Source organism: Chanos chanos, chromosome 2, assembly GCF_902362185.1.
Source record: "Chanos chanos chromosome 2, fChaCha1.1, whole genome shotgun sequence".
NCBI classification, from domain to species: Eukaryota; Metazoa; Chordata; class Actinopteri; order Gonorynchiformes; family Chanidae; genus Chanos; species Chanos chanos.
In genome coordinates this window covers 46,369,638-46,396,490 of record NC_044496.1, presented here as the reverse complement: position 1 = coordinate 46,396,490, position 26,853 = coordinate 46,369,638, and the positions used below count along the sequence as shown (strand labels likewise).

The 26,853-nt window shown below is 42.0% G+C and overlaps 1 protein-coding gene across 2 annotated transcripts; it reads right to left on the bottom strand.

The window, feature by feature from the left end:
* Positions 1–468: 468 nt before the first annotated feature.
* Positions 469–26,195, bottom strand: ankrd50 (ankyrin repeat domain 50). Of its 2 annotated transcripts, XM_030766165.1 has the most exons (5): positions 26,027–26,195; positions 23,989–25,075; positions 15,904–16,136; positions 1,199–4,746; positions 469–790 (listed from the first exon to the last, which is right to left on the bottom strand). In XM_030766165.1, the coding sequence occupies exons 2-4, from the start codon at positions 24,486–24,488 to the stop codon at positions 1,202–1,204; spliced, it is 4,278 nt and encodes a 1,425-aa protein (XP_030622025.1). In that variant the 5' UTR covers positions 24,489–25,075; positions 26,027–26,195; the 3' UTR covers positions 469–790; positions 1,199–1,201. The 2 variants fall into 2 exon arrangements, with proteins under 2 accessions (XP_030622025.1, XP_030622026.1); XM_030766166.1 differs by lacking the exons at positions 15,904–16,136; positions 23,989–25,075; positions 26,027–26,195 and adding an exon at positions 6,447–6,499.
* Between the last annotated feature and the right edge of the window lie 658 nt (positions 26,196–26,853).

Genomic DNA, 26,853 nt, shown 5'->3' with positions numbered 1-26,853 from the left:
ATTCGGCATCTATATTACTACAAAACACATAACAAAGTAATCATAATAAGACTACAAGGATGGAGGACAATTAAAAAAAAAAAAAAAAAAAGATTGCAGGCAACTTCTGAACACAGCACCATGGTTTAGCACACAGCACAAATGAAAGTGGCTTTTTCCAAAATAAATATGATTGATTACATTTGTAGAGTAAACTGCAATTGCTATTAACATATTACACACAACATATGTTTAGTACTTTGAACAATGCCAACACAGAGAATTTGGGATATTAAAAACGACAGAGTTCCGGTGCATGGAACACAATCTGATATTTTTTGTTATTTGCCAAGACATGGTGACAATGTACTCAGTGGTACATTGCTGTCAATATGTACTTCTACAGGCAGATAAAACAAACACAGATAAGAACATAAAGCAAAAATGAAATTCTTCTTTCAACAATTACTTGGATAGGAAATGGACAAGCGTCAAAAGGAAAATGAACATACATTTCTTTCTCTTTTCAAAAAGTGCATACACTGCATATTAAATATCAATACATTAAATTAAATGATAGTGTGCATGGTTACACAGAGGAGGCTGTAACAAATGCAGGCACGTAGAAGTATCAATTTGTTTAAGCCTTGTGCAGCGATCAACATTCTTCCCTTGGGTTTTTTTCATTATTATTTTTCTTGGTGTGTTCTACCAATGGTGAGTGGAAAAATGAGTACGATTCTTCCGTGGATGAGCAGTTGCTTTGGCACATTCTCTCTAACGTCTGTATGATGGATTCAGTTCAAGACATCTGAAACAGTAACGGAACAATTTGGGTTAGTATTCGGTTGGATGGTAATTTCCTGGCCTCAGCACTTCATTCTTTTCATGGAATTTATGAATAATGTTTTTTTGGTTATGTTAATGACAGGCTAATTGATGATGATAATAGGACACCAATAAAACTAAAACACCGTTACAAGATTAATGTTGAATATATGTTGGAATAAAGCCACGGCTGGTATTTAAAAAAAACCTATATAAAGAGCAAAAGTATAGGTCCATGCAAAGGCATGTTGATACATTTAAAACTTTTATAGTAAAAAGTAGAAAACAATATGCTAATGAAACATAAATCTACCAAAGCATCCAAGATGTTTCTTTAACCACTTTAAATGTGGTATGGCTTAAACAACAGACATCGAGACAAACTGCTTACCAGTTATAACGGTGTTTCCTTCTTGTAATTAAACCCAGGATCGGATCCTTCAATCTGCAGTTTTAGGGCTTGTTTAAGGCTTAATTCCGTTTCCCCTATGGGGTAGTTGTCCAGGACATCCTGATGTCCCCTGTTTTGAACAGTCCTGGGGACTGACACTCTCCCAAGAAAAACCTGATTGCCCTGTAGGTGATAATTAGGGTTGGTCATGATACCATTCCTCTTCTTTTCTGCACAACCATGCTGCTGAATGAAAAACTGCTGTGACTGCCCCGAGTCAAAGGCATTTGAGCCTCCTACCACGATTTTACAATGAGGATCTTTCACCGCAATGTTGGATACTGGCTTATTAAGCGCAATCCTTTTATCAAACTGTGTCATTTCATACTCCAGCACCTGGCCTTGGGATGCTGGGCTGTTCTTGGGCTTTTTCTTATCTCCAGATCCCCCTTTGTTTGAACAGTTGGAAGTGCTGTTACCAGTTTTACCTCCTTTTGTGGATTTGAGGCCAGGCTTCACCTGGCTCCAGTCAAACTCACTAGGTGGAGAGCTAGGCTGCAGGCCAACTGACTTGGTTGTGGATGACGGAGACACGATAGACTGTCTGCTGCGGCTGCGCGGTAGCGAGTGCTGTTGGATTTGTTCTGTGAAGGTCAACCCATGAAAGCTATCTATGGGTACTGTCTGTGCAGTTGCAGTGGATGAAGTAGTCCTCAATGAGGAGTTCTTTGAGCTTTTCAGGGAGTTGTTGGAGAGCGACGACTTCTGTCTGTCCACAGTTGAATCTGGAGATTCAGATGGGGAGCTAAATGCATGAACTGGACCGTTGGGTAGACCACGCCCTGCACACTGCACATCCCCAGCTCCTGTGCTGCCAGAGCTGCTTGATTTGATTGTGAGTGACTGCATCTTTCCTGTTACAGAGAGAGGGGTTTTCTGCTCCATTGTGTGTATAGGTGAAGGGTTGCAGCCGTTCAGACTTGTGGCTCCATATTTCTCCAAGAGTTTGATGATCATGGAGTGGCCCCCTTTTGCAGCAACTCTCATAGCTGTACGCCCAAATTGGTCAGCATGGTTGGGGTCCGCCCCATGCTCTAGAAGTATCTGGACCACATCAATATGTCCCTCTTGAGCAGCAATGCCAAGTGCAGTGGCACCCTGATTACATGTGTGATCAACATGACAGCCATTATCTATTAGAAACTGGACAACTTTTGTATGGCCCTGCCAAGCAGCTGACTGCAGAGCAGATCTCTTCTCATTGTCACAAGAGTTAACATCAGCTTGATAGTTGATCAGCATTCTAACCATCTCAACATGGCCCTGCCAGCATGAAACATGAAGGGCTGTTCTTCCTTCTGTATCACTGACTTCCACATTTGCCCCATTCTCCAAGAAGTACTCTGCCATAGCTAACTGGTTTTCAAGTGCCAAAATGTATAAGGTAGGGCGTCCATCCGCATCTTTATAATCTATATCAGCACCATGACTGAGCAGAAGCTCAACAATGTCTCTGTGGCCCTCTAGGGCTGCAACTCTGAGAGCATTTCTCCCATCATAACCTTTCTGGTCAATGCTCGACTTATTTTCAAGCAGTATTTGCACACAGTCATAATGGCCCTCCTGAGCAGCCAGTATCAAGGGAATCCGCCCATCATTGTCAACTTCTGAGCACCGAGCACCTTGTTCAATGAGGGCATCACAAACTTGTCTGTGACCCTCAAAGGCTGCCATGTGCAATGGCGTCCAGCCAGCATCATCTCTATGATTCTCGTCCAATCCTCTGTCCAGCAGAGTTCGAACGACCTCAACATTACCTTGGGCAGAAGCAATGCTCAACACTGTTCTTCCTTCACTATCGATACTATCCACAGCAGCACCCCAGAAAAGCAGTGTGTTGACAACCGAAGCATGCCCCATAGATGCTGCAGCAAGAAGGGGAGTCCTCCCATTGTTATCTGTGTGATCTACATCTGCACCTCCTTCCAGAAGCAGGTCCACAACATCTACATGTCCTTCATAGGCGGCAACAAGGAGAGGGGTCATGCAGTCTTTGTCACAGTGGTCAACCTCAGCTCCACGGTCAATGAGTAGGCTGACAACCGATGCATGACCTTTACTTGCAGGCACACAAAGTGCTGCAACAGATAGCGCTGTCCTTCCATCTACATCTTCGTGATTCACCTCAGCTCCATGGTCCAGGAGATGCTCTACTATCTCTCTGTGCCCCATATAAGCCGCTGCAATCAGTGCAGTCCTTCCTTCATTGTCAGCCTTATTGACCTCTGCTCCATGCTGTAGAAGGTTGAGGACAATGTCCTCATGCCCACCCCATGCCGCAGCTCTGAGAGCTGTCCTGCTGTCTGCATCAGCACAATCTACTTTAGCACCAGCATAGAGGAGGGCGGACACAACTTCTGAATGCCCTCCCCAGGCTGCAGACCTAAGGGCAGTCCATCCATCGTGATCTGTGTGATTGATGTTGGCCTCACAGCCAATGAGACAGTTTACCACTTTGGTGTGGCCCTGTCTGGCTGCCAGTGTAAGTGCTGTCTGGCCATGGTTGTCTTCCAGTTCCATGTTAGCTCCTCTTGAAATGAGAAGGTTCACCACATCCAGATTACCACTGTATGCAGCATTGGCCAACAGGGTTCTACCACTAGAGTCACTTTGGTTCACAGAGGCACCATTGTCAAGCAGAGTGCGAATAGAATCTTCTCGCTCCAACGCTTGTTGAACAATGCAAGATGCATGGTCATCTTCATTGTTGACATGGGCACCAGCTTTGACCAACAGCTGCAGGACCTCCTGCTCTTTTGGAATGGAGGTTGACAGGGAGTCTTTAGCTGGGGTTCCATTCCACACCATCCAGAGGGCCAGATTGTACGGCTCAATTTGTAGGTTGGAGTTAATGAGATGAAAGGCAAACTCTTGAACCTCTAAAGGCTTGAGCTGTTTCGCTCTGCATGTATAACTCATTGCCATCATTCTGTGTCCCTCTGCTGCGTTGCACAGGTACTTCTGGGTGCAGTGCTTAACATCTAGAAGCCACTCTGCAAAACTGTAATGGAAAAGGATCTTAGTACTGCCAAGCCCATCAACCAGCAACTTGGAGAGAATATCCATCTTTTTCTGAAACTCCTCCATGGTCAGAGTCATGTTTTTGGTCCAGACAGCATGGTAGAGCTCTTTGACTGTTAGAGGCCTGCAGGCAGCCAGAATGACATTCAAAATGGGCTGGACTTTGGCAAATTGCTTCCTGACAAAGAGTCTCTGGCACAACCACAAGTAGAGTCCGTTCAGGGTGCCGGGGATGTCACGAATCTCACGGAGCATGATGAAGTTCTCTACTACCCCGTCCAGCACCCGTTCCAGGTACAGGAAGCAGCCGCTGCTTTTGATGTGAAGCTGGTTCAGCATCTCTGCTGTCTCCTTGGTGAGGTGCTGCCTTAGGGCCTCCTCCTGGTCCAGTCGATGCAAGATGTACTGCTGGACATCCTTTACAATGTACGCCTTACGGAGGTCATCCAAACTGATCTTGCGAAATCCTGTTGGGGAAAAAAAAGAGCATTAATTAGTTTTGGGTTATGTAAATGTCAAATAGATGCAAGGTTAATAAATGCAATGCTGAAATAATTTATCTGGACTGGACAGCAGAGTCAATGCCGCTTTGGCATCCCTGTGTACAATCCTCTCAATGGTTCATTTCCCTCAAATTATTAAGACCAAAAAAAAATCATGCAGACGATCCAAATGTATGGTGGAAACCAAATTTTGGATGCTCAACATGAGTGAACTTAGGTAGCAAGTCTAGTGCCAGGACTGATATTAAAGCTCTGTTCTCAGAGACTAAAGCCATCGATGTTTGTTCGTAATAAAAATCTTAGTGAAACTCAGAGTGCCTGACTGTCTTTGTAAACAAATTTCAAAATGTTCGTGAGGTCAAAACAGTAAAACTTAGATAACATGAGGCAAATACTTCATGATAAATGTCTTCATCAATTGTATAAGGACACCTAGTCCCAGAGAGCAGTATGGTCAGTGACAGGTTCAACGTAAGAGTAAACACTATATTATAGCCACAAATGTAAATTCATGAAAGCAGAACAAATTAGGCGCAAGTAGAAACCATATACTCGAACCTATCTAGGGAAGCACTAGATCAAGGGCCTCTAAGTACACACTACTTGGTCATGCAGGATAAATAAAACAACCTTCTATTCTATCCGCAAATGATGCAAGCTGATTTACTTTTCCGGGTCAGATAAGTGTTTTTTCTTCCATACTTGCAACAGAATACACAACTTAAGAGAAATAACACTCCACATAGTCAATTTGCACACATATGGCACTATATCCTCTGTATTCAAAAAATACATTATCACATACTTCGAGCACTGTGAAAATATAAAGGCAAAATCAGAGTAAAACAGTCATCATAAGCATAACGGTCATCACTTACTATCATCAGTAAACTGCAAGCTAGAGGTATTCTTCTTTGATAAGCACAAATCCAACAGAGTTATAATCTATGGTCTGCATAGCTAATAGGAACAGGTAAAAGGTAAAGGTATTCCCCATACTACCAGTTTCTCTATTAATAAGAACTCAAAAGGCTGAGGGAGCATTAACACATTGATTTTCTTTACACCGTTTGCAGCTTGTTGATTGTGTGTGTGTGTGGGTGTGGGTGAGGGAGAAAGAGTCTTCATACATTTCTATAACAGTGTTAATACATTTTTCACTCACTTCATCTTCACTCTGTGGGACAGAGGCACAACATTTCTCCATTTTCTTTAATTGCATACTTGATCAAAAAACAATTTGCCTACAAAGTAATTTCCTGGAAAAAATTAGGTCCATTTCCTGTCAGGATATGGCTAAGGAAGCAGAGATTTACATTTTAAATGAAACAGCTCCTTTCAACTCCTCCCCCAAAGTAATAAACAGGGTAAACACAATAAAAACAAAATAGAGGTGACCTTAAAACAGTGATTTCATTTCAGTTGGAAATGCAAATAAGCAGTACAGATCAGAGGTTTTCAATGGCCACCACAGAATGTCACAACTGAAGACAACATTGTTTATGTGGTTACATAACAGTTGTTTATTTACGCATACTGAATACAAAGCATTTTTCTCTAGGGTGAACCAAGTTTAGGACATCCTACAGTGGATGTTCTTTCTTTTCTTTTCTTTTGTCAACAGATAGTGTGAAATCTGATATCTTGGCAAGCAAGGGACACACCTGTACAGGAAGAGCTTTCTCCTGTTGACATTACAACCTTTGTGTTTCTGTAAGATAAAACAACAACAACAACAACAACAAAAAAAAAGTTTCACAAATAAATGTTTTAGGACAATATCAGTACCATCTACTGGATTGTGTTTTTTTTAAAGCTTGGTGAGGACTTCAGACTTCCATTTGGTTATTCCCCTCCTTGGTTTGCAGTTGTTTTTATCATTAGAGGGTATTTTCCATGACTTATCCCACAGGCACAAGCTCATTTCCAGGCTGTGTGACCTAGCCCTCCACCTCGGCCGAAGAGCTCAGCAAACATTTGGGAAAGCTCCAGATGAGACAGGAAGTCCATTGGCTGAGAAAAGGAAGAGGCCTTGTAAGGGAAAAACAGAGGGATTCTAGGACAGATGACCCAAAAATCCAGTTTAGCCAGGGGGAGACTCTGTCTGAGTGTAATGTGTTTAAGTAAATTGTCTGAAAGTTTGGTTTGGAAGGAAGCCATTAGTAAGAAGGGTTCAGAGAGTTTTCCATGAAGGAATACACAGTAATGGTCATGGTATAAATATTACAAATGAATCAGATGTTAATTTTTTTCAAAGGCATTTTTGGAATAGTGCTTGGAACTACAGTTCTTAGCTATGTTGTACTAAATTTGAAAAGCACTTCTAATGAGATCCCAGACTCAATAGATTTTCTTGATGTGAACTTCAGTCATCTCGTATTTTGTAACTAAACTGTGTTTCAGAGTTATCAATAGCAACAGCAGGCACTGTTTGAAATGAATGCCTTGATATAGTGAACGGCAATTTCATTTTTATTATCAGGGGACAAATAAAAGAAAAAGGATACAAAGGAGAAATAAAAATAAAGACAGAAGAAAAATTACTTCAATTTCAACTGAGCAAAAACCACTGGTCTGCACAAGCTAAAGTACAAAGTTTCATTTGATTACGGTAAATGGAAGAAGCTGACCTACAATTTCCACTTGAGTCATCTGCAGCTCTACTTCACTGGGGTGTATCTGAGTCTGACATGTGGTTAGGAGTATAATGTCTGTCATGTTCATCACACAAGTACAAGGGCTTGAACAAACCTATATACCTGGAGCCAGAACTGAGCAAAAAAGCTTGAAATGACTCAATAATATACTGTCACCAAAACACTTGACTCCCTTCATGAAAACATCCAGAGATAGCAACTGTGCATCCCTACAGGGAACAAATAAAGTCTTTGAGTCCCTTATAAACATTTTGAATGAGGACCTTGTGCCTTTTTCAACATAGGAGCTACATTGCACCTTCAAAAGTCCTTATAATGTTCATTAATGCTTACCCCGATAGATGAAATAATAGCTATTTGGATAGTATGAGGAGGAAGCAACTGAACAACCAACAACTGTCACATTCATACGGCCAGATACACCTCAGTGATCATGACTCCCTCCCCAGCAGCTGCCGCCAGTTTCAGAACTGGATCTGGACCAACGGGCACAAAGGAGAACTGTTCAGCTCCACTGCCCTTCCCAGATGAATTTTTCAGATGACAGACGGATGGACAGGGAGGCTGCTGGCAGGGCTCTGGCCAGCATCAGGTTCGGACCACGAACGTCTCAAATTCAGCACGTTCTTCGCAAGCCTCCATCTAAAGTCATCAGATCCAAAAAGAAAACAGAAACCCTAACTCCTCTGCTTTGGTCTCCAATAAACCCCCACTCCGCACAACACACACAGACGCACACGTCTGTCCAACAGCTGCCAAACTCCAGGCTCCAAAAACATGCAGAGAGCAAGTATTCATGGAGCAAAGCAACGGGGATAAACACAGTAGATTCAGTTCCTTGAAAACAGACATAAACTCTTTACGAATACACTGAGAGTGTCGTTTGAATGTAGCAGTTAATAATATGAAGCTCCCTTTTTATTATGTCTGGAGGGCTTTTGGTAGGAGGGAGAGAGACGATGCATAGCTTCTCCAGTTAATCATGGAGTGTGTGGGTTACAGTAGTCTGTTTACAATTATATGGGATTGGCTTTTACCAAAGAGAGTGAAATGCTCTATAAATAAACAAACTCATTTCTGTATCTTCTCCAATGAAAACACTAAAAATTAAAGACATAAGTATACTCTTTGATATTAGAAACCTGGCTTTTAAGTGATATTCAATGTGTAGGGAGCTTAGATGAATGCACGCAAGTTTCTGAATTGACTTTGTAATCAAATCATCAGTCATACGCATAAGAATGTTGTAATGTTTTGTGTTCATGCAGCCAAAGGGGAAGGCCACAGTTAGACTTTGCCTACAGATGTTTTTTTAATCATTTAATACAAAGAGTCCATTACAGTCAACACAGGGAAAGTCATGTTTAGACTTGCCCTGTCCTCGATTTCCACAGCTGTGTGAAAAAAAGAGAAAGAGAAAGAGAGAGTGAATAAGGGAGGGGAGGAAGGAAGAAAGAGGGAGAAAGAACCGGTAACTAAGTATTTTTTTTTCCTTCCCTCTTCTTTGCTGATGATAGTATAGTGTAACTGAACAGGAGGACGTTCCAGACACAAAAATATCATCTTGATCTGTTTGTGCTAACACATGGTGTGATTTTTCAAAACCTTTTTTTTTTTTTCAAAAATCCATCCCTTTCTGCCTCTGGTCTGCCTATTGTTCCTGTCTGGATCCACCATCCTCCACAGCAATCACACCACCTGCATGAGAGCGCAGAAACATCCATGATTTATGGGAAACACTGCAGAGCCCAGGCTGTAGACTTGGGGCCTTGTGTTTTCCAGCTATTGATGACACAGTGTTAGTGCCGAAAAGCTGTGCATGAGGGATGCATCTGATTCACCGACTGCACACCTGGGCGCGTTAGTGACAGGAGACTATCGGCGATGGTAACAATCCCACCCTGTAGTCAGATGAGTGTGTCTATTTGTCTTGTGAGGTCTCTTCATAATATTGCCCAGCTGCACTGATGGATGGTAAGAGGGCTCTTTTTGTCCAAAAGTAATAAGCTCACATCTGCATTGAAGCACTGAGATGAAACTTCACAAATGACACCAAGTGAGTACTCATCAAAAACTATACGTAGAAGTCACATACAGAAGAAGTCAAATTGTTTATGCATACAGAGTATGCATACCCAGTTAACAAGCAATTTCGCAAACGCAGGAATTTTCCGGAACGATCTCTTGAATATAAGCTAATACATCTTCCTTGTTGAGCTCACAAGTTTATCTTAAACACTACACCGGATTTGGAGGCTCTTCGGGGAAGCGCTGACTTTGGTAAATCGTTGAGTTTGTGTTGTGCTAGACCCTCTGACCTCTTGATGACCTCCTTTGGCACAAACCTTACCATTCTCTACTGCTTAAAGTAAGAAGAATGTTCAAGCAACAGGGTACTAGAAAAGTACTGTAAACTACTTCATGACAAATCAACCTTATTAAGCATTAGAGGGACTCTGAATAAACACTCTGCTGGTAATACAAGGTGGCAAGAGATCCTAATACCATTAACTGAGTGACTCCATGGGACAGGTTACTGGGCTAGGACCAAAATAATACAGGCAACATTGTTTTTAAATCAGGTGTGTGCAGTTTTTCTTGGCATGCACAGGGGAGAGTTTGAGGCAGTCTGGGATGCCGCCCAGTCCTTAAGAGATTCATAGCCCCTTCATTACCAGAGTGAACTTTGGGTTAGGCTACACCACAACTGACTTCAGGGAAAGTTCTTAGCTTCTCCCTCTAATCAAATTAAGACATAATTAAGAACTGCCAATTAAGACCAGAGCTAACATGTTTGGTAGAAGTTCCAATGCTAAAAATACTCTCCAGTCTCAACCGTCGAACTTTCATTACTGACTATGAGGTGTTGTATTTCAAATGGCCCGTCTCTCAAAGAGAGAAGAGAGGGAGTTGAATTTAGTTTGTGTGTAAGTGTGTATGTGCGTAACCTGTGCAGACACCTGGGAGCTGTAATTTGCTTGGTGCTCTGGCAGCTCTTAGAAAATCACCAGGGGGATTACAGTTGTGCTCAACAAAGTCATTGTTAAACCTCTATATGCTCACTGTTAACGCACAGGTATTTGGGTTTGTGTGTGTGTGTGTGTGTGTGTGTGTGTTTTTACTGTTAAATATGTGCAATATGGTATCTAGCCTTGTCCTCCTACTTAAACCCTCATTATTCATTTAATTAACAAACCATGCGTTGAAATTGGCTGACAGCAGTGCTGGGTTGCCAGGATGTTATTTTCATATCTGAAGCAAGCTGACATGAGAACACCATACGTCTTTCAAGCATGTATAAGTCTTCCCTTAAAAGATATTAAGAGGTTAGCACCCCTCTTACCAAAACATAAAATGTACTGTAGACTCTTCAAAGTGACAGACTTATCCCTGTCTTGGAAAATTAAACTCAGTGAGCTCATTTAAGCTGGCAGTGAATCTCTCATTGCATGTCACAGTCTCCTCCATCAGTGCCATCAATTCAGGATCCCTTCACATGATGGCACATGAAAGCTCTGGAGCCTTTTCTTCCAGCAGTCTCAGTAGAACAAATGGGTGCACACACACACACACACACACACACACACAGCTGGTCCAAGAGACACAAACAGTTCTGGCCGTTTTACTGTAGTATTTGTGTTGTCAGCGAGCCAGTAATTCTAGCCTAGTTCATCCATTTGCCCCATGAAGTTAACTGAAGATGAGAAGGAGAGACAGAATGAAAGAGAGAGAAAAGGAAATAAAGAAAGAAATGTGAGGAGTTTGCTGAACCTCTATGGCAAGGTCTGCCATTAAACTACATCTGTGTGTGTGTGTGTGTGTGTGTGTGTGTGTGTGTGTGTGTTAAGAATGTGGGAACTTTCATTTCAAACAGGAACTGGTGGGTTCATTATTGATCAGCGATGTAAATCAGACCTGTCCACTGACACTTAAGACTAAAAGGCGCGTTCATATCAGAGAGGGAGAGAGAGAAAGAGAAAGAAAAAGGGAGATCCTAAAAAGGAAACAAAAGCATCCCACCCTTGCTCCATGCCACCCCCTACTTTAAGTTGCTAAAGGAGCATCTTCAACGAGACTACGAGAGGGAAAAAACACAACAACCCGTGGAGTTATGACTCACTGCGAGTGAATTATGAAGTTATTTGCTTTATAGATATAGAGGAGGGGAATATTGATTAGGGAAGATCGTCACTGTTTTAAATTATTGTGATATACACTGGTGGGAACATGGGGTATAAAGCATCTGAATGCATTTTCTACCCGCATTTAGATTTTACGATGCCATTCCTGCCAGAAAATGAAATATTTTTGACTTAATTACAGTGTTTGTGCTTTGCCAAGAGGTGCATTCTCTCTCTGTGTGTGTGCCCACTGGGGAGACTCCAGTTAAACCAATTTAACAGGCAGATGGGGCCCATTACAACTCACAGCTATCCATATGCTTTACATGGGGGGAAAATGTCTTTGAGCATTTCAAACTGATTATCGTAATTTTACAACACACAATCATGAAGCATTTTTTAAACAACAATCGACAGAGTCTGTTACGAGAGAGAGACAGAGAGAGAGAGAGAGAGAGAGAGAGAGAGAGAGAGAGAGAGAAAGAAAGAAACAGAGTCCGTGGGTGTTCTGCAAACAGATTACAGAGACAGAAAACAATTTGAACTATTCTATTATAGAAAATCCTCATCAATTACATACTGATTACTGACAATATCTACTCTATCTCTGAAATTTGCATAGGTTGTACAGGGGACATTCATTCATCCAGCAACTGGATATGGAGACAGCAGGTCAAACCATTTCCGTCAGGAACATAACTGAGTAGCCATCTTGGGTTAAAAGCTTGCGTGGCTCCGTGGCTCCACCCAGCCACCCCAGTTCCAAAAGTTGTAGCGGCCCAGTGTTTTGGCCCAGTTTCCACATGACTCCCAGTCTCAAATCACTCTTTCTATGACACCGTTTCCAGAGTCAGAGTACACTACACAAAATGAAGCCTTTTCACCACAACCAGAGAAAGAATTCCTGGTAAAAACAGAACCTAGAAATCACTCTAAAACCAAGTGATTTCTAGGAAGAGGGCACAGATCTTCCACTACACTAGACGGACGTTAATTGCTCTTTGATTAAACAGTGAAACAATTTGTATAAACTTTTCTATCTCAGACATGTATTTTTCAAATGTAAGCCTCTTTCGCTGCAACAACAGGCTCTTTATTTCCAGGAGCTGAGCAGGGTGGATGTGGGGTTTGAGAAACGTCGAAGTGGATCATTTTCCTGCACGGTCTCCGAGGTGTTCCCAGTTCCCCAAGCACATTCCCCACACAGAAATAGAGCAGAGGAAAAACAGCAGAGACCTCAGAGACTTGATTCCAAATTTATCCCCTCAGATGAAACACAGAGAGTGAGACAGAAATTCCACTGATGTTAGTAGCTGTGGCCGGAGAGGGAAAAGAAAACAAAACAAAAAAAAATCTGATGACTGAGTTTTGCCTTTACAATGAATCTTGAGATTTATGTTGTATACTTTGAAAATTTGGTGAGGGAAAAAAAAAAAAAGAATAAAACTAGTAAATCCCTGTTTCTTGTTGTGTCTAGTTCAAAGGACTAGGCTAGAGCTCTGGCTTTCCTGATGACTTTCTGGTAAGAGGTCCGGTTGCCTGACCACACGGTGCACTTGACCGTATCCCTCTCAGACCACAGGAAGTTCCCAACGCTACACACACACACACACACACACACACACACACAAAATATTCTTTCCATCCTCCACGAAGGTTCTTGCCTTCAGTGCCAAGACAAACTGGCCGAATGTAAAGAGTATTTTTGGTAACACTTGACCTCAATTTCATACTCTGCTGTCTATTTCTGAACAGAGATGTAAAATTATAACCATTCACAGAACGCATATAATTAGTCAGACAGAGAAGTGTGAAAGTGTATGTGTGTGTGGCCTGGGTCAGCAACAAATAACACTAAATGAGGAAATTACTGTCCTAAACTAAAACATGAAACACAAACTCATACAGCCTAAATTTTTCAAAGGGTCACAAAATAGAGATCTCTCTCAAGAGAGTTAAGCTCAGTACTGGCCAAGTGATTCCATGGTTATTTGTTATTCAATCAAATCAGCATGGCGATATTTCCTCTCTAACAGCCGTGACTTTGGTCAACACTGACCGCATTAGTCACTGTAATCATTCATTCACAAAATGGCAGAGTCAACTGCCAAGCTTTGATCGCATTGTTCAGAGTCATTTTCAGCTATTGTAATTTGTATACTGTGTATATAAACCAATTTCACAAAAGATTATGCTGCAGCAACAAAAGGTTGGCCCTTTATTCAATTTCCAGTAGTTACGATAACCTTCTTTATTAAAAGCAATGCACACCAGAGAGAGAGAGAGAGAGAGAGAGAGAGAGAGAGAGAGAGAGAGAGGGAAAGAAATTTTGTGCAACTAATTCATTAGCTGCCCTTAAAACAGCTATGTGCTCCCACGTGCCAAAGACAAAAAACCCAAGCACCTATGCAATTATGGTTAGCAAACTTAAGTTAACTTTCAACACTCAATCTTTTGGCCTAACACTCTGTAACTCACACACACAGACAAACAGAAGGACAGAACTGCCCCTTAGAACAATAAAAATGACTGAACACTGATTCACTGGATACTTGAGGGACCCAGAAAAAGGAGACTGCTAACCTAAGTCATACAGTCACTAATCTCAGTACAGCACCTTTATAGCCATCTATAAGATTTACAGTTGTCTCATCACTCATAGCATATATTTGCTGTCTAAAGTCATGCAGTAAGATGACAGCAAAAGATCTTGAGTTGAATAAGTAAAATTAGGCTCAGAGAACAACGAAATGCAACAGTGACGCTTGCTTTGAAAGAATAAAATAAAAGAATTTGATGTCTTGGGATTTTAGGTCAACCAAAGGACCCGTACATCATACTCCTAATCAAAACAAACATGACAAAATTCTTTCCCTAAAAACTCAACACCAACACATCCTTTTCAAACTAAATGGCACATCAATGAGAGCATCAGTTCCCTGTAAAACAAAAGCAATGACAAATACGAATCCAGTTTCATCACTGTGAAATTGCATATATTTTAAGCTGATGCTTTCCCTCAGTTTAAATAGCAGTGTTAGTTACATAAGAGAGCATGAACAAAAGTAGTGAAAGGAGAGTTGTTTAGAGAGATGGAGAGTGGGATTATGGGTGGGTGCAGGTTAGCAAAAGGTGCTACTCCTACAGTCTGATTAATGTCATGCCAGCCACACACTCACACTCACACACACACAAACACACACACACACACACAAACACACAAACACACGCGCGCAAGCGTTGCCTCTGACAACCTGATAAGGACTCTGGGTTCAGCTTATCATAGCCCACAAAGCCGCTATTGCTTTTCCTCAGGTATCGTGGTATTTAAGCAAAATCCAGGTCTTTCACAGTGCTAAAACATCTCCCCAAATTGGCATTCAGCAAAATGACATGGCTTCCAGCACAGTTTGACATGCACTTTGTGTAACTGTGGCAAATCCGGCTGGCATTTATCACAATGATACAAAAATAACGCCCCAGACGACGGCACAGAAAAATAAAAAAAAAATAAAAAAAGAGAAAGGCATAAATAACACACACAAACTCCTCAGTCCCTGAAAGACCAAGAAGTTTATTTGCTGAGAGTATACAAAAAAAAAAAAAAGCAAGCCATAAATCCATTATCAACCTTGGGAGAGACAAACATTTCTGCAGAAAAGGCTGGTATTAAAACAAAGCTGATAAAGAGACTTGCTTTAGTTCTCAGGAGACAGTCAGCTATTCTGATATATCTTGCTGAAGGTCAGGAACTACTTGTTTATCCTGAAACAATGATAACTCTCTCAAACAATGAACCAGACAGGCAAGCCATCATCTCCAAATTACATCTCCAGTGTTCATTTATTCATAGAATAGCTAAGAAATTAAGAAAAATCATAATTTATGAAAGAAATGTCTACACAAAGATCAAGCTTTCCGTCAGGCAGTCCACAGCCTTCTTTTTAAAAATCCGGTAATAAATCCCAGGGTCATTTTGTGTCAGAATACCCATATTCACATTAGCCAAACCAACCTTTTACACTCTGGTATGAAAAACAGTTCTACATGGTGTAAAATAAATGTTCATTATTGTAAACTGTACAGCAATTTTAATATATTTTTACAGCACCTGTGACTAATCCTATATTTTGCTGACACACTCCGTACATCTTTTGTAGGGATTTGAAAATCTTTGTTGACTTAATTCAAACTTCGCCTCACATAAACAAGGCTCACCTGCACAGCGTTACATCTGAGGAAGCTATATTTACCACAAACAAAGGCAGACGGACAGACGGACAGGTGGAGGAACGGACAGATGGTGAGAGAGCGGAATGGAGGGATGGTAGATTGACACTCACCTGTGAACAGTTTGGTGATGGTTTTGTTCTGTCTGCGTGCAGAGCAGATGAGGAGGAGCCAAGGTGGGAGGAACTCATGGTGGCTGGCCAGCAGTTCTGCAATGGTTCGTGGGCTGGAGGAAGAAGACCTCAGGTCTCCTTCAGCCAGCTGAGCTCCTTCATCAACGGAGTCCACCAGCAGGAACACAGACTGGGATGGAGGTTTACAGCTCAAGAGAGGCAAGAGAACACACCTGACGGAAAGGAGAGGAGAGAGAAAGAGAGGCTTTAGAATTCTGGATCATACAGATTCAAATCCATGCAAACCTTTCCTTTCAGAGGTGTCCAAATTTTTCACTATGTCCGATACTCACTTGCTGAGACCTTGTGAGGGAGAAAGTGACAAGCACAACAGAACTGTTTCTGTTTTCAAACTACAGATGTAACATCTAAGAGAGTTATACGTAAGTGCTTATTGAAGAGACATTTTCAGAGGCATAAAACATAGGTTGATCCAAACCAGTACAGTCTGGATCTAGATGAATATGCAACAGCACATCGTCTGCATTTAGAACCAACCTCAATTCTCCAAATATCTTTTAAAAACGATTTGCTCAGTAAATGCATCTATAATTGACTGAATATCTAGTCAGACGCAGAGCAGACATGGTTCTACGAATTAACCCACTGAAGTACTATGGAAATATCTCTCCGTCGGCCTACAGAAGCCAAGGGCTTCCCTAACAAAACAGTCCACGAACTGCTTAAGTGTGCCGGTCACAAGGGAGCCTGTGTGGCCTGCTAGCACAAGGGGCTATGCCCAGGCTTAAGTCCTCAGAGAGGAGCGACTCTACAGAATTTGCTCTATTACTCCCAGACGCATGATTGTGCTGGCAGAACTTCAGAGCCTGTTTTTTTTTTTTTTTTTTTTTCAAGGCCTGCAGTCTGCTGTTCCACGCCAGAGCTCCTCAAGCATACTTACAGCTGTATATTCCCATAGCATGGGAGAGTAGTCTCTGGTTGTGCATGCCATTAACACATTTAAACCAGAGGGTTTAGTCCAGCTGCAGCTCTGGGGAGAACTATGCTGAGTCACGGTTTGAGTATTGACAGAATTATCTCTAAATCTTCTTCCTTTCCTGGACTGCAGTGAGAGAGGTGTGACCTGCATGTTGAATCATTATCCCAACCCAGCTGTAGAATACACTATAAACTATTTACAACATGTGACTTTTTGTTTTCAGCCCTAATCTTACACGCTAACGCTTATTTCGAGAGCACATTACAACAGAAAAACCTTACGTCTCACATCTTGAGATGAATCACGCTGAACGATTCTGCTTTGAAAAATCAACCCAAATTCAACTAGTTTTAGATCATCAACGATCAGTTCAAGTAAATCAGATACCATTGACGAATAGTGTCGAGAGAGGCTGGAACCTAAAAACAGATGGCAAATGATTAGTTATGTCCCGGTGCTACTCCTAAGCACCATCCAATAACAGCACAGAAGTTTGGCAAGAAGGCACATGCCATAACCTGGCACCTCAGATCTCAACCCTGACTGTCCAGTTGCCCCTGCAAATGCCCGATAAAAGCACCCAGTTAAGAGTAAAACTGTGCTTGCGAGGAGGCACAGAAAGAAATAATGAGAGAGAAACGTGTCCGGCACACAGGCCATCTGTTATCCCTGCTTCTCCGTCTTTCAGGGCTGTGCGAAATGGGCACGGAGCGGGATTGGTAGTGAAGACGTTGAAGCCGGCGGGCACGGCTGGGCACTATGCCCACATCTTACAAATTTACTGAGCCGCACTCCCACTGCGGGCACACAGCCTGAGATTTCCCATCATGCTTCAGTACTGCAGGGCCTTGGCGGAGAGCCAGAGCGTTTCGACTGTAGTAGTCTATTAGAGCAGGGGAGTAGAGGCAACAATGCTACTGTCTGCAGAAACAGACTTTCAGAAACAATCACCGAGAAACCGACAAAGCCACAAACACATACACACACCTTTGCCTGATTACGAAAGATAATTTGGCATTGGCTGCCTTACAAATGCCTTAATACAAGCTGTCAAAAAAACAACAGCCTGGGAAAGACACACTTTGAAAATTGTCACTTAAGAATGGGCAGGGCAGGGCGGGGCGGGGCGGGGCAATATAATTCTGCAAAACAAATCTCACTCATTTTCATTCCTAGTAGTTCCATTAGATTTTAATGTATTGGCAACACCTCTATAATATTCACTAATAAAGGAAATAGGTACTGAAGTCAGGTAAGAGAACAGTCACTATAATGATGCTTCATGTAATGACTGATATGGTCGCTCTCTCTTATCTAGTATCACTTGAATGTAAATGTTCATTCAGCTACTGATCTGAACTAACCGCAAAAAGTTCACTTGATTTCGAGCCCTACCTCTGTTATACCCATCACCAAAAACAGTTCCTGTAGAGGTGTAGGTACCATCACTGTGTGTGTCTTAGGTGCTTGTGGCACCATGTGGAACAAATGTCACAGAAAGGATATTAAAATTAGCATAAGTATATACGAAGAGAAGTACATGAGTAAATGGATAAACTAATGTGGGCATACATGCATATATATATATATATATATATATAAAAAGCTGTTCAAAGATATCTTACAAAAACATTTCTTTCACTGTGGTTAGGGTTAGGCTTTTATTATCTTTGGTTACAGTAACATGGAAGTCACTGGTAACTCCATGCTATGATATAAAGACAAACACGTGTGTGTTTTCCTTTTAAAGCTATTGTTATTGTAATGCTGTGACAGATAATATTGTATCCTAATCAAAGTGCTATTCAGAGCAATGAGGATGACATTCTGTTTGAATGAGGGGTAAAGCCAGGGCCCAAACACAGATAGGTGACCTGGACACAGGCCAACATGGCAAAAACAAACATCCACGCCATTTCAAACAGAGAAAAGACCCAGAACATCAAAAGAGACATCGCTCTCGGGTATGTTACAAAACAATGTCAACCACTACTCTGCTGAACAAAGCCAGACATTTTGAAAAGCTTCAAATCACTAAATCTCAAAGCCGCAAGCCTCCGCAAGTGCCTCTGACACTTCTCCCTTAAACTCTGTATTTCATCAAGATCTCACACATTCTTTGTTGTTTTTCTCTCTCTTTTAGCATCAAACTATTTGGCCCGTGTTTGACATCTTGAGTTGTTTGTTCTGTTGTGTTGTCCTTTGTGTAACGGTGAAGGCTGACGGAGTAAAGCATTGTTTGCACAATCAGTGCAGCGAATGTTGAACAGAATGGTTAGAATGAATCAGTTCAAGTTCAGTGTGTAAATGAACAAGTGGAACAAAGAACACTTTAATGACCAGAGATGTGTGCTGAACAGTCCAATTTTTTTTTTTTTTTTGTGATGAATGAAATCATTGAAGAAAGCAAAAATATGCTGAACTCATTCAGATTTAAAGATCTAATCACTACTCAATAATGATGTACTGCATGTAAGGCACAGATAAATTCCTGTAGGAAATAGGATAGATTTATCCATTTGGAGTACACGTCACGAATGCTTACACACACACAAACACACACACACACACACACACACACACGGCTATCTTAGTGTGGAGTCTGGCTGAGTCTTCTGCTCACAGCACAAAGTCCCACAGCCAGACTGCATTCCTGCTCTAATAGATTGTACTGTCACTGAGTTCTGAAATTCCAACTAACTCAACTCCACCTTACTAAGTCTGACTCCCTCTCCATCTTTATCTCTCTCTCCCTCACTCACAACTCACTCACATTCTCTCGCTGTCTCAATTCTGACTGGAGTTTCCATTTAGTGCAGGAAATAGATGCGGTGGTGGAAGCATGGAAAACCCTTTAGAACACACAGCTGTGTCAGAAGGATGGCAAAGTCCTTCACCATGGCAACTGGAGATCGAAGAAAATGGGCACAGCATGGCACTTTAGAATGGCATATTAGCACAGCACAGTTAGATATCTCCTAAACGCTCACTCCCTCACACACACACACACACACACGAGTACACACAAATGTATAATCTCATTCTTTCTCTTGTTTTTAAATCCATCAACAGCTACTGTCGTTACTAACACTAATTCTCACTTCTGCTTTCAGTAAATATTTATGCTTTTCTCATTTCTCCTTTACTTACATTAATAATAACCACTAGCCTCTTCTCTCTCTCTCTCTCGCTCTCCTCATTCTCTCTTTTCTCACATTAAAGTCAGCCTGTTCCAATCTTTTTCTCCTAACAGCCTCTCTCATTCCTACTTACCTCCTTCAATTTCCCTTTTTTTTCCCCCCCATACGTTCACTCGTTCCTTTTTTTGTTAGTTCCAGAGCCGACGCTCTCTTTTTCTTTTGTTAGAATGACCTTTTCTCTCTTTAGTCCCATCTCCCCTTTCATTGAATGTAAAATCATTACTTTACATTCTCATCCTCTTGCTCTCTACCGCTCTTACCGTCTCACGCCCGTTCGCACTCTTTCCTCATCTCGTCTTATTTTAGAACACGCTCTTGCTCTCTCCTTCACTCCCCTCTGCTTATTTTCCTCCCATTACAACTCTGTCCCTGCTTCTCTCATCTCTCACTTAAACCAGAGCAGCTTGCTCTCTCATTCTCTGTGCCCTGACCCCGCCACACATGTTCCCCCCACCCCCACGGCCCATGTTTTATTTCATTAGGACAGCTTTATCATCAAATTCGCCCTCTCATCACTAATACGTCACTAATATCTCACTAATGTATACTATAGGAATGGTTCTGTTACATAGATAGAAGTTATTTTAGCTCTGTGGGCCCCTTGTGCCCTTTCCCCTCGTGGCTCACTAACAACCTGCGTTCAAACTTACAGAGCCTTCTCAGTCGCTAACAAGTTCTGTGCAGGGCTACACAGAACTTCCCAGCCTCACTGACGGCCTGTGTTACTTCAGGCCTGCACAGAACCTCCTCCGTCACTGGCAGGCTGTGTTCAGGCCTACACAGAGCCACACAGGCAGATGCTCCTCACTGCTGAATCATGATTTGCTTAGCTGCCTCCCCATCAAGCATAACACAACGGCATTGCTAAAAAATACAGACAGACCGGCCAAGCATTCTGTACCTGCTCCCTCGCGTTTCAAGAAGTGAGAGAGAGAGAGAGAGAGCGAGAGCGAGAGCGAGAGCGAGAGAGAGAGAGAGAGAGAGAGAGACTGAGACTGAGACTGAGACTTCACTCCATCCTCCATGAGCCCACCTCCTCCACCTCTGTCCTTTTTGCCCTGATCTGAATCAAGCAAAACTCATTTTTCCTCTTTTTAACTAACATAGCAGATGCTTGTGTTCTTTAAAATAGCATTTGAGACTGATTTAAGCAGATCTTTGCGTCTGTGTGAAGTTGGTAGGGTTGTGATCTTAATAGGTCATAGACCCAAGCATTCTCCAGATGCCAGACACATTCTTCCACCCTGCCTCTGATCATGTTAATGCTTCATTAGGTTACGGCACTGGCCGTAAGCTCACAGGTCCAACCAAGCTTAAAAACACACATAAGCAGACACAGACACAGACACACACACACACACACACACACACACACAGAAGAGAGACGCGCAGACAGACACAAACACGCTGGAGCATATTCATTCCAACAACAGTGCCCTGGACTGTTTTACTGAGTTAGGCTTTCCCAGCTTCAACCTGTGTCTCTCTCAGTTCAACAAAGGCTCCAGTAGTCACAGCTGGTTTAATGGATAGTGGCATTGTCCCAATCTGACAACAGCAGAAAACACGGGCTGTACAGTCTTTGTGTTGTCGTCTCTCTATGAATGAGTCACAGTACAAAGATAGGGCTCCACAGAGTACAAATTTTCTTTTTTGAAAAGATGTAACGGCATGACAGCTGAATAAGAGATTACGCATTACACAAAAAAGGCAAGAAAAATAATTAGGTCTTTGGAAGCATTGGTCAGTTTTGCCAGAGAAATGGAACATTGTGCTATAAATGAAAATATTCTACTTCAAAGCTATTTCTAAAGGAGCTGAATACTTAAAACACTCACCTAAACATAACAGAACACTCCCCCACTATCCCCTCGCCCACTCCCCTCAGACAACCCACAGGACAAACCTTTCTCCCTGTGTTTGTTAAGCGAGTGTGCACATATTTGTCCTAAGGTAACAGACTAACTTAACATGCCAAGGCCAAATTAAGACTCATTCTGCACCATCAGCACAACAGTTGAAACATTTCTAAATGGAGCAGCATGACAAAGCACAGCGCTGTAACTCTAATTCCACACAACAACACTGTTTTCTGGTTTTCAACAGAATCGTTTTTGAAGCCTAAAAGTACTTTGAGTACTTCTGAACAGACCTGAGGAAAAAGGAAAAACAAACAAATACACAATAAAACAGAGAGGTAGCAGTGTCAACCCACTCACCACATCTGAAGGACTTCTACACCAAACATCTAGAGAGCAACATTCAACAAACTAGCACATCACTGATGATAACCCAAATCAAACACACTTTAGCCTGGAAAGACATCTCTCAGCCTTTTTTTTTTTACAGTTACAAAGAAAGCTTGTGAGCCAGAAATTACCTCTGTTTTATCAGTGATTCATTCCCTTTATAAATAATTTGATTTTCATTTCCATATTTTTTCAATGCATTTTTGAAGACAAAGTTTTGCAGTGTTTTCATATTCAGGAAAGGCCTTTGGTGACATAGTTCTCCATAAGGTCAGCTGCCCTTAAGCATAGCACTAACCTATACAGCCATAAATACCTGACAGGGTAGCCTGATTGAAGAATGCTTAACATGCAAGCAATGTAGGATGCTTTCAGTGAGACTGACTAGCTTCTATATCTATGGCTACCAAGAATATTAACATAGACTGAGGAGCGAACACACACTGCTTATGAAACAAACATATGAAGACCAGATGAAAGCTTTTTTTTTTATTCTGGACTCCAAAGCACAATGAAACGTGTCGGTTGGAACACAAACCTTCTAAATTCCACAGCTTTAAAAATTTGATACCATCGCCGAATATCAAAGAGTTATGAGATTATTTGTAGACTACAATGTATCAGATATCTTTACACCTTAGATGCTGATAAGGCATTCTTTCATGGTGCATGCTTTTCCCCCGGTGAAAAAAAAAAAGACAAAGATCTGTGGAAGATACTCATTTTGTCTGTTCTGCTGAAACTGTCTGAGAGCCTGCTACGAGGTTCAAACTTTGTTTGTTTAGCAAAGTTGATGAGAAGATGTTATCTGTGAGACATGAGTGAATTGTTCATGTTACATGAGTCAAATCAGGCTCCTTTGTGGCAGACACCATCTGTGATTACACACCTTCAAAAATTCACAAATAAGTTCTTTTCACGACTGGAGGCATCATTGCTAATTGACACTTGGTCAAATCCCTAAACATCACTTTAGGAAAAAATAGCAAGGAAATTAATAACTCTACTGACCATTTGATAGAAAGATTTACCTTAATGAACATTTGACCTACTTCCCCCTCCCTCCTTGTGCATTTGTGTGTCTGTGCGTGTGTGTAATGTTGAAATGGTGTGTTAAGCGACACCAGATGGTGAAACAGAGGCAAAGTGTGTTTCAGCTCTGCATTCCTGCCAATGCAGGCCAACTGACCCAAAAGCCCAAAAAAGTCATGTTAGTAAGCTATACACGTAAGATTATGCCACCAAAACTAGGTTAAAGCCCTTTAAAAAATTGAACACAACTGTCTGAATTCTGAATCAAATAACAGGACAGCTTGTGTAAGTACAGAGAGCAGTCAGATACAGAAGAGAGGCCTCCCTTAGAACACCTGAATATGAATGCCACTTAAAATAACTGACCTTTAGCCCATCAGAGGACCTACTGTGGAGAGCTCCCAGTACGCAACACAGAGGGAAAATAACAACAAAAACAGAAGCACGGCAAGGTGAGAGAAAGCAGCATGTGTGAGCAGTAAAATTGAATTTGTGTCAGTGCATATGTGGATGTATATGTGGATGTATATTTATGCCTCTATAAAAGGTATGGGTGTGCATGATGCTGTAATTAGGTATGTGCATGTGCATGTGTGTGTCTTACCTCTTAAAAGCCTCTGTGGGGTTTCTCTCACACTCCCCTGGCTGCAGGGCACTCTGCACAGCAGGTTCTCTCACCTTCTCCTCATACCCGGGCACTAGCCCCCCACGGCAAATTTGTGCCACCAACCCACGTATAAACCCACTCACACACAATGTGTCTGAGTCTTCTGCCCGGCAGAAATGGAAGGCAAGGCTTTGCTGGTGCAGACCTCTGTGAACACCCTGAGGAGAACTGGGCCAAAGCAGCTCCGTACACAATGCTGTCTTCCCACTTCCAGGACCCCCCACCAACAACACCCCCCAGGAGGTCCCTTTCCCCTGAACGGATGCGGGGCCGCTGCCTGGGGCAGGTGCCCCGGCCATGGGGCCTGCCTGTTTGCTGGGGGTGCCGGTTGCATTGCTGATGTTGTTAGTCTTCTCCTGAAGGCAGTGCTGGATCTTGTGGAAGACCCATTCACGGCAGTAAAAACGCTTCCCCTGCAGCAAACTGGTTTGAGCCATTTTGGAAATTTTGAGTTTACGGGCTGGTTCTCATAGGGCTCCGTATGCCCAACTCATCACAGAAGCCAGACTAGCCAGCTGTGACCATGGTTATCCATCTTGACGGGTCCACATATACTACGAGGCTAGATCACAGCAGTGTAAGGGTTCGTCAGATGCGTCTTAATGATGTAGCTCCTCTCACAAGAAAATGTGGTTAAACCAAGGACAGCGAAATTAAGTCTGATTAGGTGTTTGAATCTAGAGAATTAAATCGTCTTCACTATAGCCTAATCCGTGAATCTTCAGCCAACTTTTTTCCATGGTTTTCGTCGTGGCTGTATTGATACTCGCTTTCGCTGATATTCCAAGTCAGTGGATGGGACATAGCGCCGTGCGCGACAGGAAGCGTTGCGTTTAGCCTATCCACAACGCAATGCTGCAGTTAAATGGCCAAGACTACATCGAACAACCTCAAAAGCCTCGTCGTTTGCTTCTGTTGACACACTGGTGTCGTTTCCATTATATTAGCAGAATTAATGTTTGAAGCTCCACCAGTGTTGCGTTCCTTCACCCGACAACACTGAGCACTTTTGTTAGCCACTTCCCTGGAAGAGACAAAGACTTGACGTGAAAAATAAGAATTGCGACGAAGAGTTCCAGAAAACCAAACAACGTGCATTAGAAATAATCGTTGAAATTAACAAAACTATTTACTCGCATTAAGAATAGTAATTATTTGTTTAGGCTACTTCTAACAGATATTCCCGACTAGTTAGTCACCGCATTCTTTGATTCTTGTCATGGCTTCGCCCAGTTTCTCAGCCCTAGTCCCCTTCCGTCCAATGTGGCTTTAAATCGCAAACAATTCTCATCCGTCCGGTGAAAATGCAAACCTCAAAATAAGAAGATCCTTGTCATCCTCTAGCTACTGCGTAATTGATGTGCTCTTTCCTTACTGAGCAATTATGAATGAAAGCAAAAACTACAAAAAAAAAAAAAAACATTCTCAGAGGGAGGCGTTGAACGGGTGGAAAGGGTGGCCTGTAGTTGGACGTAAAGATCACTAACTGAATAATACAAAAACGCTTTTTTCTGCTCGCATATGCAACTGACCATAATATGTTAATTTAAACCACGCTTAACGAAACACCCTTCACCAGCGCTGGGTGAAAAATATGACAAAAGGGCTGACTTTCGGGATCATTTGAGCTTCTTACCTTGGTGATAAACCTTGAAAGCTCAGATCCGTGTAAATCAGCTGCACAGTTTAAACGTTTAACCTTTACTAAAATATTACGCGCTTACAGTCATAATACCATCAAATCGATCCCAGTTTTTAATGCAGGACAATAACCTCACCCAAAGCGGCTTAGGACATGATGAAGACTTAAGTTTGACTCAAATTAAAGCGGAATATCTTACAATCAAGCAATGCACTACGAGTAGATCCATCATACACATGCAGAAAAGAGTTGAAAGGCCACATTTGGAAGTAAACTATTTTCCACTGCTTTTAAGCGACTCAAATATAGGCTATCGCATATGGTTTCTCTCACCTTTGACGGTCTCCTTTTCAGTACCTTCGTGAAACTAAGGCTTTAATTTCGTGATCGTTCGGCTCAGTCTTCATGCAATACTGTAATTGCTCCACCTAGTTACTCCGGAGTCCGATATCGCCTTACATTTTCAACTCGATTCATCTCAGTCTTTACATTTCTTTCTTTAAACAGCAATAGTGCTCCTCCAGCCATCCAACGTAGCCCAGCACTGGGGTGCTTACTCCGCCTCCAAACACTCTAAAACTCTACCCCTCGCATACTGAACACGCTCGCACAGAGAAGGGCGCAAAGTGTGCTGGGAATTGGCGTTCTGTCAACCCCGCAGTCACCACTGACGCCGACGTAATCCATATGTAGGCTAAACATCAGAATATATTCGGATTTGACAGTTTTTGAACGATACTGTTTTACTGAAATATTAAATGCAAATAGGCATGAATCATATATGGCAATGTCTCACTTTTAATGGAATTTATTTGTGGAAGTAATGGGTTTAGAGCAAAAAAAAAGCACAGTTATGTTGCATTCTGGCTACACGAAGGACATATTTGATTATGAGTCATTATATCTGATTACGAGTTGCGGGTCTATTGTAACAGTACAAGGGACTCAAAAAGGTTAGGATTCTTGTTTCATTGTATGAGATTTCTGAACTGATTAGAGCCCTTTATTTAGCAACAGACTGAAACTGTCTTCATAAAATAAACAACAAGGAACATTACCATTTTTTTCTGCACCACAATAGTGTAAGGACACCTAGCCAGTTATGTAAAATACAGCAAATAACATAATAATCCTGATCATTCATTTTACCACAAACCGCT

Excerpts from the sequence above, each read along its gene's own strand:
- ankrd50 (XM_030766165.1), bottom strand. The coding sequence starts at position 24,488 with ATGGCTCAAACCAGTTTGCTGCAGGGGAAGCGTTTTTACTGCCGTGAA. Across the intron at positions 16,137-23,988 it reads CCCACAGAGGCTTTTAAGAG|GTGTGTTCTCTTGCCTCTCT; the intron begins GTAAGACACACA and ends CCTTTCCGTCAG. Across the intron at positions 4,747-15,903 it reads CATCACCAAACTGTTCACAG|GATTTCGCAAGATCAGTTTG; the intron begins GTGAGTGTCAAT and ends TTTCCCCAACAG.